Consider the following 15,741-nt stretch of genomic DNA (forward strand, 5'->3'; position numbering starts at 1 on the left):
TAAAATCGGGGCAGGAGGGCGGCTGTGCCGCGGCGCCCACGGGGAGCTCCGGCCCCGCACGGCTCCCTCCGAACCGCCCGAGGAGGACCGAACCGCCCCCCGAGGGCGCGCAGCGCCGCGTTCTGACGGCCGCCAGGTTGGTGGGATCCGGGGGTCGCGGGTTCGGGGCCGCCCTGGGGCACGGCGGGGCTGCGCTCACCTGAGGGCGGCCCGCAGCGCCGGGCGGTGCTCGGGGCAGAGCTCGCGGTGAATCGCCGAGCGCGTTGGCTTCGCCCTTATGACAGCGTTTTTTAGCTGGTTGTGTGGCCTAAGAGCGGGCAGCGCGCTCGGAGGTGGCGCCTTTGGTTCTGCTTTCCCATCGCTTGGGGTTTTCGGTTGGAATTTTGTCGGTCCGTTCCCCGTGCTGAAGTGCTGGATAGCTACTGCGTCTGTGCCCATAAATGTTTTCTTCGGTTTTATTTCTTCCTCTCCCACCCCCCCCCCCCCCCCTTTTTTTTTTTTTTTTTTTAATTTCCTAAGGAGATGATAGAAAGCGACCTCCCGTCCACGATGTCAGGACTCATCCGGAGCTCAGGGCACAGCCAGCACGCTGCCCAGGAGTACAGGTGAGGGCTTTATTGATGGAGAACCACACAGCACCACCAAAACCTGCCAACGGATGGCACACAAATGATTCTCACCGTTTCCTTATGCGACCCTGTTCTAAAAAGCCAGCTGTGTCATTTCTCTTGCTCCTCTTGCTCTTCTCGAGCTGAACAAAGTGGAGAGCAGCTATAGCTCATTGCTTACTTAGAGTGATTCCTATTTAAAGCAATTTGATGCTAAGCCATATTAAATGCACCTTCCAAGCCACGGGCTGACCTCCCACTCTCTCTCTCCTGTATGAGTGTTATCAGACAACATGTAGATCAATTATTGTTAATTTAGAATTATCTAAGAGTTTCCTTTCAGGTTGCATTTTGCATTATTGTGCAAAGACTGAATCACATGCAATAAGCACCAGATAATTTTTCCATTAAGACAAGCAAAGTACATACTTTGTACTTATGTATGTACATACATACATAGTACTCCAAAGCACTAGTTTATATATATATTAGTTCTACTAATATTGGTGAGAGCAAATCTGGTTTTGCCAACAGCCTCTGATAATTTTTCTATACCAACACACATCTTTCATCATGCAAAGGCATTGTTAGAAGTCATGGGATAGTTCTGCATGAATTACAGTGCGCTGGGTTAAGTTAGGTTACATCTTGTCACATGATGCCAAGTTCCAAGAAACACATAATAACACGATCTGGCTCTTACAATAAAGAAAAGGATCTCTTTTTTTTTTCCTTTTTTTTCTTTTGTTGTTGTTGTTTTAAAATGAGGAGTGAGAGCTTCTCTCCTCCCTCCCAGCCTGAGGGTGTTTTCACACATCTCTGTGGGCACCAGTGCTCAGCCGCAGGTATTCTTCTATCAGCCTCTCTCTATTCAAAATGCAAACACTGCACTGCAGCCCCTTGCAGCTCAACAAGTGATTTGTTATACCCTCCTCAGCCACTGTGGAAGAAGGGTTGTGGAACTCTGTTTTGCTGTTTATTAAAGCATTCTTTGCTCCAGACGTTTTGTTGGCTGTGTAAATATTTGTAAAGAAATATTCAGAATTTAATGAGGGGTGTGTATGAGAGAGCTTTCTGGGTGCTTACATTTAAGTCTGTATCAGTGCCTTGAAGAGCACACCACCCTAACAAAGACCCTTATTATGGGGAGAATTATTCTTTAACTCATTTTAAAAAGCCCCCCTTTTTTTTTTCCCTTTGAGAAAGATTGGATTTATCTTAGTGCCAATAAAGGAATTGTAAGAGTTTCTCCTTTATTGGGAAGTCAGCTCCTTTTAAAAACTACTTTTAATCTCTGTTAAACATTCTGAACTCGAAGATCAGAGTTCTCTGAAGTTTTTAACCCATTTGTGATTTCTTTACTGCAGCTTTAAAGTGAATTATTTGACCTCATTTAATAGTGGCAAATTCTGATAAAAATGCATAAAATCTGAACTGCACCATAAATGCAGAGCAGTATTTGTCCTACTTCATGAGAAAACACTTTGGATTATGTAAAAGAAAATCTTTTAGACTGAATGATTTTAAGAAAAGAATAGACCTGTCAAATTCTATCAGCTCTGTTTACTCTCCTGCTGTCACCACAGTCCAGCACTGGAACCCACAGTCCCGAGTGCTCCATGGGGGAGCATCAAGGCTCTACAAAATGGGGAATGGCCTCCAATTAGTGAGTGGGAGGCTGGGTCTGGGCTGAGAATGCTCTTCTGTCTCACTTGGAATCTTTCAATTGGGCAATTGGACTTAGAGGAGAGCAGGCTTTCCTGTGAGGCTGCAGCAGAAAATGCTGAAAAGGAGGAGAGCGTGTGTGCATGTGAGCTGGGGATCAAAGCAGTGAATACCTACACGTTTTCATGCACGTATGCATAGATCTCAAAATGACTGATTTTTTTAATGGAGAAAAAAAAAGAAAGAAGAGGAAAAAAATCACTAATTTTAGCAGACATTAGAATTCTCTGGATCTAAAGCATCTGTAGCATATTTGACATGGCAGCCTAATCCTCCTAACTACTCTGTGCAAAGACCAGGGCTGTTTGCACCTTGATAAAATTATTTTGGGCAAACATCTCTTCTGTGAGCTGTAAAACATCATGCTGTCTGGGAATGATTAGGGCCATGGCAGCTTCCCCAGCTCCTACATTTCTCTGGGACTGTCACTGCCGGGCTGTCAATGCAAAGTAAAGCTGCCTATTAGCCAAAAAGTGCCTCTATCAACTTTCCCAGAGAAAATACTGCTACCTTCAGTATTTTCATAACTGTAGCAGTGACAAGAATTGCTGATGATTTCATGTCACATTTTGGGGAATAAAGGCAGAGAATCCTAACACTGGGATTTTTAAACTTTCAAGACTTCAACACTTGGCTAATTCTAATGAATAACTGAATATTGTGCTGCAGTGTAAGTATTTTGATGTGGAATCAGAGTACATGCTTACCTTGTAGTGGTGCTCCTGTATCGTTTCAGCACAAAGCTATGTGAGTTATAGGAGCCCACTCAAAGACTCTAAACCAATGGAGAACTCTCATAATCTTCAATGGGCTTGGAGCTGGTCTTCGAGTTATTTATTTGCTTTGTGAGTGCTTCAGGAAATACTGAATATAAGTAATATAAGCAGTACTGAAATTTGCAATTCATTTTCTTGCAGTTTAGTTTTGCTGAGCATTAATAACTGGTGCAAGAGAAGTAGAAGATCTACTGCAATGTATACGAGTGCAGAATTGGATTTAACATGAAAACCTTTAGGATTTGGAGCCCCACTGAGGCAGATGAAGGGAAAATAACAGATTTACAGTAGTTTACTTCTGGCTTGGCTAAAGTAGGCTTTTACGTGACTATGAAGTATTCAATATATTAGAAGACTGTCCTTCCTCTTCTTCCCATTTTAACTGTCCCTTTGATTCTTAAATACAGTATTTATACGATATTTAACTGATCAGACAATCTAATTCAGTTCTTTTTCTGTAACCTTGAATTTCTACACGCACAGTTTGGCATCAAATTGTGCTTTAAAAGCTTTTTGGGTTAAGCTGACCTTTAGTTCATGTCCTGAACAGTTATGGTTCTACTTTCTCTAACCATTGATTCAGCGACTGCTTAATCCTGGCAGCAAATCCCATAAGCCTTGGATTGCCATGTCTACAGTCTTCACAGACAACCAACACGTAACCACTGCGTTCCCTATGTTCTAGACATGACTAGACATGACATGGCGTTACAGAGGTGAAAATGGTGGACAGTCTTTATCTTTTATGGCACTCGGGACATTTTGGCTCTCCTAAGTGGTAGTCTCATAGCTGGTTTTGGAGCGAGCTACAGTTGGGTGTTTTCCACCATCAATCCTGTGGATAGATGGAGGCTGGGCTTTGCACGAAGTAAATTTCTGCAGACAAAAGGTTACAGATGCATAACTAACAACACCGTAATTGTTCCTGAAGAAAATGTCAGTGTCCATTCCCTTGACACCATGTGTGTCTGACAGGGAGTGAGATAATGACTCGATGTGTCGGAGGAATTTCATCACAGGACTTACTTCATTCTTTCAAAAAAATGTGAGAAACCTCCTAGGAATCAGTCAAACTGAGGCTGCAGTGGATTGATTTAAGTGGATTAGCTCAACTGTTTCCTATGCAGTTCCTGAAATGTGCTAATCAGTATTAATAAAAAAAAAATAGTGGCCCTTGCTTCTCATATTGTCTTGCAATTGCTGCCAGAGCTGGGAAGGACTGGTTGTAGCTGGGCAGTACCTAGCAAGATTCCGAGGCTATTCTGTTTCCAATGAAACCAGAACTGAGCTCCTGTGTTACCTCATAAAAGGTGCTTGACCTTCAATTCAAGACAAGGAAGCAGAAAACTTGCCTTTTTTCCAGCATTCTTGTGAGAAACCTCACGTGCTCAGGGCTCCCCGCTCTTGTTTTGCCCACTGAAAAAGTCTCGCCTGTGCGGAAAGCGCAGCACAACTTCTGCAAGGGAGACAGGTCTGACAGCAGCGCAAAGCACAGCATATTTCATGTCCCTTTTACACTGGATTAACTATCTGCACAGGATCCCAGGCAAGTAAATCAGTTCTTTGCTAATGAATAGCAGCTGAAGCAATGTTAAAGGAAAAAACAGCTTCCCCAATAGACAACGCTGCTGACCGTTACACAAAACATTCGTGTAGCATCAGATGCTTCAACACGTTTTTGCATCAAGAAGAGACTTATTTTGACATTAGTTACAGCTCTTTTTTTCTTTTTTTTTTTTTTTCCCCAACAAAACATACTGTAGATTAAGATACAGGCTGCATCTGGGAAATCTTAACCTACAGGAAGAAAGAATGACTGTGTGGGTGAAGCAGAGCAAGGAGTGAGCTCTGGGTTTGCTGCTGACACTGCTGCTCACTTCCTGTTAGGCTTAAGCAAATCATGTAGGTCACTTGTAATTCAGTTTCCCTTCATCCCATACCAAAATGAGGTAACGGGGTGTTGTGAAACTCCGAGCTGAGATGTATAAAAGTCTCTTACAGCACTTCTATAACTGGTTCTTTTAGAGGATAAATATCTTTGCAGAAGGTTTTTGGAGAATCACCTTCTCTTCTGAGCCATGGTGTTATGAAAAGGAGAAGAGCAACACCTGACAGGGTAATTATTTGCTTTTTGCTTTGGTTCATCTAATCTAAAGCTTCCCCAGTTGTAGTTGAGGAGGGATGTTCTGGTTGTTCCTGGACCGCTGCCTAATTTCTCATTTCCAGCAAGGCCAGAAATTACTAAATTTCTGAAGACAGGGAGGAGAAAGGCAGGCTGGGCACTTTGGAGTGGATGGGTAGTGGGATTTCAAAAGGCAGAGTGGGATTGCAGACCAAAAGCAGCAGTGAGAGCAGCTGGGACAGAGCAAGGAGAAAGGGGACTGATGTCTGTGCAGTGTGGAAAACAGACCCTGGTGCAGGGAAAGGGGGAAGGTGGGAAGAGAAGTGTAGGTAGCAGGGAAGAGCAGAACCGTCAGTGAAGAGCGAAAGAAGACAGGTTGACTCAGTAAAACAGAATAATTCTCACCATGGAGACAGCTGAAGAGTCACAAAACACTTCTGTTTTCCTTGTGTTGCTTTATGTATCAGAAATTGCTGTGCTTGTTCTGAGGCCGTTACATAATCCCAGACAAAAGAAAACAGTTTCTGAGAACCAATTCAAGAGAAAGTTTTTGTAGGATTCTTGTTGAATCGTCGCTCTCTGGATAAACCATTGCAAGCAGCTAATTAAGAATCTATCACTGCTGACTGCCTCTGCTCGAAGTTGCATTACTTATGCTCCAGTGTCAGTGCTGGCAGGGATAATGAAAATTTTCCATTGAGAGACATTAGAACACTATGGTCGAAGTTGAATATGCCATGCAAAACAGCCGTGGTGTTTTGGTCTGGGTTTGTTTAGAACAGTGGCAATGCTGAGTTGCTGCCACGCTCAAATCCCTTTGCACCAGACTCACCGTGCAACATCAACCAGTTTGAGTGCTTTGCAGCTTTTAGAGACAGACTCCATGCAGGCAGAGTCCTCTGAAGGGTGGAGGGCACAATACCTACAGAAATATGTCACTTTGCATGCTGTATTATAAACCAGAATCCCCAGTTATTGGCTAACCCACCTAGAGATAAAATATTTGAAGGCATACTTGTCACTGCCAGGCTTTTCTTTAGCCTCAGCAGGGGTGTTTGGCAGGCTGGTCTATAGCACCATTGAAGAGATGGTTGCTGTGTTCTCCGAAGTCAAATTCCTCATGCACCAGAGTTTGCAGGTGTAGAAGTGGCTGGATCACCTGCACAGCTGCTCCTGCACTGATGAACTGCATGAGATTCAGCTCAGTAGATCCAGCTCAACACGAGGTTCACGGATGTAGATCCAAATTCAGTTCTAGCATTCCAGGCTCCTGCAGGGTTGTGTCAGGAAGGAATTTCTTTCCATGTAGCTAACTGTTTAGTTGGTGTCTCCTACCTGTATAGGAGCTGTTTCAGATAGCAAACGTGGCAGTGTTTTGCACTGCTAACAGACTCAAGTGGTCTTGGTCATAAGTGCAACCAATGCAAGAGTCCAATTCCACGGTGATTGCTGGCAGGAAAGTCTATAAGGTCAGCATAAGGGGATTCCTTTCCGTGTTATTCATCCTAATTCAAGTAAACCTTGTGCAGGCTGGCTGATGGCCAAGCTCTGTTGGAGCTTATCTCAAGTGGGTAAATATTTTGGGCAACGTATAATAGAGCAGATAGCAATGATGAGTGCTATACCGAGCACTTCTGTGTCGTGTACTGTAGATCTCAGGGTGCTTTTCAAAGAAGGCCAGCATCCTCTGATACACAGAGAGCTGGGGCATAAATCTTCAATATCACATGGGTTCTTACTAATGCAGTTACCTTTCTAGGGTAGAAACACATAGACAGGTTTTTTTTCCTGCAGAGGGTTGAAAGGAGAGGGCTGAAAATGGAATTGCATCATTTCACCACACCTTTAAAAGACAATATTATGTTTGTAACAACTTTGGTGCAACTGGAACCTTCCTGCATAGGACGTAGCTGTTGAGCTTATGCACCAGACAGCCCTGGGGAATGTGCAGCTGGGGACATTTTCGGCAGCGTGCATTAATTATAGCGTATCACTATTTATCTCATTTACATGCATTGAAAGGAAATGGCTGCTTTTACTACAGTGCCCCATTGTGCCAGGAGCTGTGAACACCCATCTACAGGCAGGATCTCTGACTCCTGAAGTTTACCCTGAAATGTGAGACAGAAAGGATGGCGGAGGGGAGTGGAATCTGAGCACGTGGTATTACAGTGTGTGTTTTTGCATTAGTAGCTGGCCTGGCACTGGTGCCTTTTTCGGGTCAGAAAGGTTGAACCCTATGACATTACAGGGTTAGGTATTACTGTATTACTCTCTTTCCAGAGAGAGTCAGATGAGCATTTTTCACTAAAATCAGGAACGCCTTGAGCCTGTGTACTGTGAGATAAGCTGGGTTTATGCTGCGGAATAAATCTGGGCGCTTAAAACACCTTGGAGAACAAATGGATGCACTTTAAGCAGCCTTGCCTTCTTGAAGGTATATGAAATTTCAGCATTGCTTCAGTCTTCAACTGTGAAATATTTTTTCTCATTCTGACAAAACTTTTTCTTTTCCCCTGTGATTAATGAGAACAGTTATTCCGACAACTACCAGTGAAAACATGTAAGTGAGCAACCAGGCGTGCTTTTAAAAGTCTTGAATCCCAACAGCTGTTCCATGCTAGCACAGAGAAAGGAAGACATCTTTGTGTTGGACAAAGAACTGGCTCACACACTTTGCCTTGTTGTTTGCCTCTACCATTGCATCTTGGTGTCTATTTGAAATGGAGCTCAGTGAGTGTGACACCGACTTTAAATTGGGTATTAAGAAGTTGTTGACAAGGAGGGCAGCGAAGAACTGGCATGGATTGACCAGGGAGGTGGTGGTGCTCCCTGTGGACACCCGTGCTCAGAGGACGGGGCTGTGAGCACTGATGGAGCTGTGGGTGTCCTTGTGCGCCGCACTGCAGACCAGACAGCCTTTGGGTCTCCCTTCCAACTCAAAATGCTCTACGATTCTATGAGGGAGCTGCATGTCTCCCAGTGATGCTGAGGGGCAGGCAGTGTGATCTTCGGGGGAGGATCATCCAATTTTGGATAGCACCCAATCTTGCAGAGCATATCACCAGACCTCTGCACGTCTGGGAAGCGCTATGCGAGTCTCCACCAGGATAAGCAGGGAAACAGGGACCTTCTCTCCACTAAAAGACACTCAGGGAAGGCTGCTGCACAGCCCCAGCCCCACTGCACGGAGATGCTCAGAGAAGCAGAGGGCATGTGGAGGATTCATGGGCTGACAGGAGGCGTGTGTGGTGGGTGCTGACCCTCGCCGCCCATCTGACCCCGCTGTTTGTTGAGGGGGCTGACTTGTCTGGGAGGACTGGCAGGGACCGGGGTGCCAGATGGCATGTGTATGCGTGTTGTGTGTCGGCTGTCATTCAGCCAGATTAATGTGGAGTTGGTAAAAAGGAGGAGGGGGGAGAAAAACAATTAAGCAAGAATCCCAAAAACAATGGAGGCCACGTGCCACTGGGCAACAGTCGTTTGCTCCACAATGGGTTATCGGCTTACAATGAATGGGCCCAACTGTTGCAAACGACATGAGCCTGCCCAGTTTTCAAATCATTTAATGCTCTTGTTTTCTTCCAATCCAGCCAATCTCTGGGCCGGGAGAGTGGTCACCTGATATTCTTTTCCTGTATTTAAGTCCCAGGCCTCACAAAATAACTGAACAGTGGTAACCATGGCAATGCTAATTATTGCACTTTAACTACAGTACGAGAAAGAAAATGCGGTAGGCTAGGAGAGAGATGTGAAGATGTTTCTGGCCAGGATTTTAACTTCTGGCTCCTGCTCGTGGCTTTTTCTTTTTTCCTCCTTCTTTTCAAAGCCTTTTTACAAACAAACAAATGACATTCTGCTTTCAGGATTTCCCAGATAACAATTTCTGGAACTTCTGATGTGTGTTTCAGGAAATCACAAACAGAGGGGCTGAATGCCCCTGGGCTGCCAGGTATTAGAGTTCTGTTCTTGTTCTTTTGAGCTGCCTTGGAATCATATGGAAGGTAAAAGATGGTTCAGCAAGAGACCAGATTTCTTTAAGACTTCTGCATCATTATTTGGCAATAAACATGCATTAGTGCCACGCAGCTGGCTTCAACACATCTATGAGAGAGATTGTTTCTAAGCTTCATGGTTCCTTGTTAATGATCAGTAACTTCATATCTCTGAATGGAAAAGATCAATGATTCATTATGTGAAATTTCACTCATGCACCCACCAGTGGGATGCACAGGGGCTGGGAAAAGCTCTGCCCAGGTGTTAAAGCCAGCAGCAGGCTGTGGTGGATCCGGGAACAGAAACATTTCCAAGGCTTGCTGCTCACTGCCTTTTAATGCTAATGCAGATTTGTCAGGTTAAGAGTCTGAACAGGTTTCTTCTACATCAAGGCCCTACAAGAACAGATTTCAGACAAAAGTGAAAATGACAAGTCAGATTGGGTTTTGTTTCTAGGCAGTTTCTCTTCCAGGTTCTCATGACTTCTTCCCCTATAAACACTGCACAGAATGTTTTCTTAACTAAAACATTTCAAATTGTACAAAGGAACACATGATTAAAAAGCAAAGGATGTCAGTAACAAGCCAGCTGTGAAACAAAAGGTCACATCCGAACTCTGCAAGCAGAATTCCAGCCTGATGCATTTCCCTGCTGACCTCCATGAGCTCAGGCATCCCAGACATCTCCCTTCTTACCGGGAGCAGTTTTGCAGCATCTCTACTCTTTTCTAACCTCTTGTGCTGTTTTGCAGGCTCTTAGCTTCTGATCCCTCCCAGCTGAGTGAAGATGACCTCCCCAGTGACTTGCAGTCCTTGTCGTGGCTGACATCTGTTGATGTTCCTCGGTTACAACAGATGGCCAGTGGAAGAATGGATTTTGGCCTTGGTGCCCAGAATGCAATGTTACAGCAGACAGGTAAACTGTTAGGGTGGTAAATAACTGCTATTGAAATGACCCAGCCTATTGCCCCTTTCACTTTCCTCCACACGTTCCAGCTTTCCTAGTAGTGGGTTTGTTTTAGGTACATTACTTTTTGCTTCCTGACAGAAGACCTGAAGCCTGTTGTCTTCTTATGAAACATTGCTGAATCTTTCTTTCACTTCAAGAGGCAGAGTCCTAGCTGTCACAGCAGCAATCTTAGGATCCAGCAGACTGCTCTGCTCGTTGTAGTTGCCAATGCCATGTGTGAAATTGGGCCAAGGTATTTAATACTTGTATTTCAGAGGTTTTCAACAGCTTGGAAATTAGGTAATTAATCTTTCTCATTTGTTTCAACACCGATAAAACTAAGAGTATCTTATTTACCCCATACCTGTTTGCTTCACACAGACTTACAGCATCTGTTCACTGAACGCCTTTCTTTTCTTTGTGAGCATCCTTCAGGCAAACACACTTGTTCCCCAAGGCATTCTGCCGAGCAAGCTCAGCATATCATCTTGCTTGCTTTAGAGCAGAAATCCGTCTGGAATATAGAGAGCTCTGAATTTGTGTTTTGTTTCTGGATAGTTTTTTTTCCTTTTGTAAGATACTGTGTCTGTAAGAGCACTGCGGACTGTTAAACACCTGTCATCTTTCAGTCTCTATATAACAAGTTTTGAAAGCAGCCAAAGTCAGCTTTGCAATCTGTGAAAGGTTCAGAGTTCTTTTGGGATGGAAAGCCATAGAGAGGTGTGATTATCCACTCCACACTTAGCTGCGTTGAAGTGCACCTATTACAAATAAATGTCAGCTCTCTTTTCTGAAGTGTACTTTCACGTGAACATTTATTACACTTGATTTTTTCAAAACAGGTCCTATGGCAAGCAACATGCACTCCACAGGAGCACCTGGAGCAATGATTCATGTCCAGGCCAGCCTGCCACAAGGAGTCCTGGGACTGAATTCTATTTCATCACATGGAGCCAATGTAAGAGCAACCCTTGCAACACTTCTTAGGAAAAGATATTGGTAATCTGAAGACTGACACGTCTGTTGTCTTTGTCTCTGCAGATGAGCCAGTACTCTGTAGGTGGGCAGCCCTCTCCTAGTTTGCAGACACAGCAGCAGCTCTTCCCTCCTCATCCACAGCAAGTGTTTGCCATAGCCCAGAATACACAGCAGGTACTGTTATTTACTTGTGGTCTGTGTCTCAGAGTGCCTTCTAAGAACATCTCTAGAACTCTTTCAGAAGAAAAAGCCCTAAGCCTACACACAGTCGTGGACGCTCTTCTTCTTTTCCTTTGCATGCAGTGTAACCCAGCAGCAATCTACAACACATCGTATGGCACCCAGCCACATTATCCTCAGCCTCGCCTGGCTCCTCACTCAGCCCAAGAACTGCATCCAAAACATTACCCCAAGCCCATCTATTCATACAGGTGAGTAGATACCAGCACAGCATGTTGCTCAGAGCCTGTTTTGGGATGACTTCACTGCAGGTGGGACAGCACAAGAGCATCTGATTCCGTTTGAAGGGAACACAGATCAATTCAGCCACCCGAGAGTTCTGTGGAAACTGCCTCTGGGGGGTAGCAGGACTGAACAAGCAAACTAGTTCCTGGCCATCGGCATAAAGGTAGAAAAACAGCACAGGGAAGTAAAGTCTGCAGGATCAGAGGGTGCCCTTCTGAGCACTTGAAAACTCACTGACTATAGATCCTTAGGGGGAAACAGACTACCAGGGGAATCTTGTGGTCAACCAGATGTTTGTATCTGAATGGAGATGGATCTGAGATTGCTAGACCAGGAGACAACATGATGTATGCAACCTGTTGCATATGCAACCTGTTAAATGTTTTTCTGTCCTCTAGTTGCTTAATTGCAATGGCATTGAAGAACAGCAAAACGGGCAGTCTCCCTGTGAGTGAGATCTACAGCTTCATGAAGGAACACTTTCCCTACTTCAAGGTATGCATACAGCTGGGAGTAGAACATCACTTACTTTGTTCTCAGCATATTTCTCTGACATCTTTCTGCATCTTTTAGACAGCCCCTGATGGCTGGAAAAACTCCGTGCGTCATAACCTGTCCCTGAATAAGTGCTTTGAGAAGGTGGAGAACAAAATGAGTGGCACCTCGCGCAAGGGATGTCTGTGGGCTCTCAATCCTGCCAAGATTGACAAAATGGAAGAGGAGATGCAGAAGTGGAAGCGGAAGGACTTAGCTGCTATTCACAGGAGCATGGCTAACCCAGGTAGGGCTTATATTACACTTCTGTTGCCTGTGTTAAAAGTGTCTGTTTGGCCAGGAATACACAAATTAAAACAAAAGAAAAACGAAACAAAAACGACCAAGTCCTGCACAACAGTCCTGTAGCACAGAGCTCTCAGGCCTTCCAACAACCTCTGCCTTAAACCTGCACAGCCAAAATGATCCCTGTGCTCTGCACTGAATTGGGTCACTACCATTGCTGAGGACACGGAAGCTCTCAGCATAAACTGGTCCCCACATTCTAGATGGTTATCTTTTCCCTCCATGCTAACTAACTTATCTAGCACATTATGAAGAGTTATGCTGCCTCCAGTGTTAGCATTTATAGTGTCAGCTTTTATTTATTTATTTATTTTGGCTGTTGCTCTGCAAAACTCTTTGCTCTCATTCTTATAAAAATGCATGCTTGTTTTTGAAGCTTTCAGCAGCTCGGTGTTGGCAAAAATCAACCAGAAGGTTTTCCTGTAAATTCTTTAATACACAATCTGATAAATTACATTCTCCTTTACTTAAAAACAATACTGCCACTGAAACTGCCAGGAGGCTCTCGCGTGAATCTCACCTGGGAAAGAAGCAGAATTCAGAGTGTTGCTGTGAGCAGGAGACCTTCCAAGCATGCTGCCCATGCTGGTTGGGTTGCTCTGTGCGAACTTCATGTGATTCTTTATTTTTTTTCAAGCTGTGTTAGGGGTTACTATGGAAGTTGACTAGGGTATGGGCTAAGGGGAGGGAGGTAGATGGCACTTTTTTGCTCTTTGAACAGTCAGTTTGCACAGTCAAAGCTTGCCTTTTGTACTGCTTCTCACACAGTCACAGATGCTGCTTGCCTTCTAGGTTTTATTGCAAAAGTGCAAAGCTGTGCTCACGAATGAAATGAATGAAATGCTTTGATAGGAACCTACTTGAACAAATGGGTTAAACTTCCTCTTTTCTTCCTTGGGAACGGGCATTGCATGCACAGAGGAGCTGGACAAGCTGATTACTGACAGACCTGAGAACTGCAGGCGGTCCAGTAAGCAGGCAGAACCTGAGATCTCTACCCTGACCCACATGGCAGCAGCCCAAGGCCGAATCTCCATCTCCCAGCTGCAGCCCCAACCGATCATGACGCTCTCTCTGCAGTCTGTCCCTCTGCATCACCAGATCCAGACCCAGGCTCGCATCGCGCCGGACTCCCCAGCACCTGCACAGACTCCTCCTCTCCACACTCTGCCTGACATCAGCCACAGCCCTCTGCCCCACCACCCCATGGGCCGTGCCCCTCCCGACTTCCTGAACGTGACCACAGACATGAACACGGAGGTGGATGCTCTGGACCCAAGCATTATGGATTTTGCATTGCAAGGTATAGGAGAAGGAAGCTGGGGGAGTGGAGGGCAGAATTTATACGATTGTGTCGTTGCTGAATATATATCCAAGGGCTTCAGCAGGACTCACTGGGATGGAATTAACTGAGATGAAATCTTGCGCTGGGTTCTGGCCTGTGCAGCTTGACTTCCCCAGCCTTCCTCATTGCATTTCTACCCTGTGCTAGTTAGGAAAGCAAACTACCCTCATGGTTCAAGTTCAGGCACTGCACTAGATATCAGTAGACATGTCCCCCTAAAGATCTGGGACATCACACCTCTCCATCCCTCGGAAACCATAGCTCTACTTGTGCCGTGGTTTCTCTCATTTGTAAATCTTTGGCTTATGGAGATCCTTAGCATGATCCTTGGGTTTCTTTCTGGTCAGCACATAGTAGATAGCTGCTGTCCAGGAAGGACTGGATTGCTAAAGCCCAGAGGCCTGTGGGGGAACAGATGCTCACTGCGTTTGCACTCCAGAGCTGCAAACTGTGCTGTTTCTAAGCAGCACATAAAACCCTTTAGTTAAGGACTGACCCCCTCCCCACAGTGCCTGAACAGGTTGGATGTGTTGCTGTGACTGGAATTTAATCTTTTAAAGGTAACATATGGGAGGAAATGAAAGATGACAGCTTCAGCCTTGACACACTGGGTGCCTTCAGCAACTCTCCCCTGCACCTCTCAGACTGTGACCTGGGCACTCCTGGCCTCACCCCCATCTCCAGTGGCAGCGATCACTCCTTGTCAGACTTTCAGGTCACAGGCCTTTATACCACTTACACCTCCGTGGACAACGTAGCAGCAGCTCAGTACATGAACCCTCAAGGCAACAAGCCCATCGCTCTGCTCTAAATGTTGCACCATTCCATGGACCTTGAATTCAGGGGCCAGTTTCTCCCAACCCTTAAAATCCAACCTGAAAGCAATAAACGGCTCCTCCTGCAGACACTTGGAAATGTTGGCTGTTTACTGGGACACAGCACGCAATGCCAAAATAACTCAAACCAGTGGAGTTCTGCTGTACCTTTCATCCATGGATGGTTGTGTTGCAGGGCTGGTGAGCTCTTAAGGACTTGGAAGGCATCAGTCAGCAGGAACTTCTACTAGAATGGAGCTGAGCTGAAAACTAGTCCAGTTAAGGAGAACACGTTTGCTTGACGTTCTAATCTAAACTTACTTGTTGATGTTGTTCTGTTGTCACACACACAGAGGCCAACACAACTCAATGGCTGGATCAGCACCAAGTTCACATCCAAAAAGGTTGATCTGGTACCATGTTCATCTTTCTTCTCATGTTGCCAAATGACTGCTGCCTTGAACAAAGATCACACGCAGGCTCTGGAGGCATTTGCACCTCTAACACTTTTCTGATGTAACTGTTGCTAACTTATTGTTATGAGCTAGGGGGGAAAAAAAAGGAGCAAAAAGATTATTAATGAGAAATCCATAGCAGACAACTGCTGTGTCTAGGGCTTAAAACAAAGCCCTTACCCAGGAAGGAACCGGTACTACTGAATGATGAAGCTGATCACTGGCTAGAAGCTTTTAGGAATTATGCCTATTTTTAGGACTTGTTTTAAAAAAGATTAGATTTGCCTTTTTTATAGTACTGTGCATTGTGCTTCTGTCCATTTTTGTGCTAGGCAGTATTACTATTTGTAAATTTATTTATATTTATTGTTATGAAGAGAAACTATGTAAACTGAGCACTGTTCAAATTCTTTTAAATGCTGCAGTAACCTGTTTTACATCAACTAAGTTATTCACCTTCAAAAACACCACTTCAGTCACTGTTACACTACATTTCTCTTAAATAAGCACTTTCAGTACTGTGAAACTCACTGTTTGTTTTCTTTTCTTAAATTCAGAGACCAAATATCCTAACTGTACCATTCCAATTCACCTTCCCATTCTGATTAGCCCAAGTAAAATTGTTCCTAATTTAGATTTTCAGGTTTACATACTCCACTTTATACTTG

General features: G+C 44.7%; 1 protein-coding gene across 1 annotated transcript; it reads left to right on the forward strand.

Annotated features, from left to right (window-relative positions):
- Window positions 1-549: 549 nt before the first annotated feature.
- FOXN4 (forkhead box N4) lies at window positions 550-15,401 on the forward strand. Its single transcript, XM_042865894.1, has 9 exons — window positions 550-605; window positions 9,979-10,142; window positions 11,018-11,133; window positions 11,217-11,327; window positions 11,457-11,584; window positions 12,017-12,113; window positions 12,192-12,399; window positions 13,378-13,761; window positions 14,364-15,401. Exons 1-9 carry the CDS (start codon window positions 550-552, stop codon window positions 14,612-14,614), a joined length of 1,515 nt encoding a protein of 504 aa, XP_042721828.1. The 3' UTR covers window positions 14,615-15,401.
- Window positions 15,402-15,741: the final 340 nt, after the last annotated feature.

This window comes from Lagopus leucura, unplaced genomic scaffold (genome assembly GCF_019238085.1).
Source record: "Lagopus leucura isolate 7727_CA_CO unplaced genomic scaffold, USGS_WTPT01 Super-Scaffold_806, whole genome shotgun sequence".
Classification (NCBI taxonomy): Eukaryota; Metazoa; Chordata; class Aves; order Galliformes; family Phasianidae; genus Lagopus; species Lagopus leucura.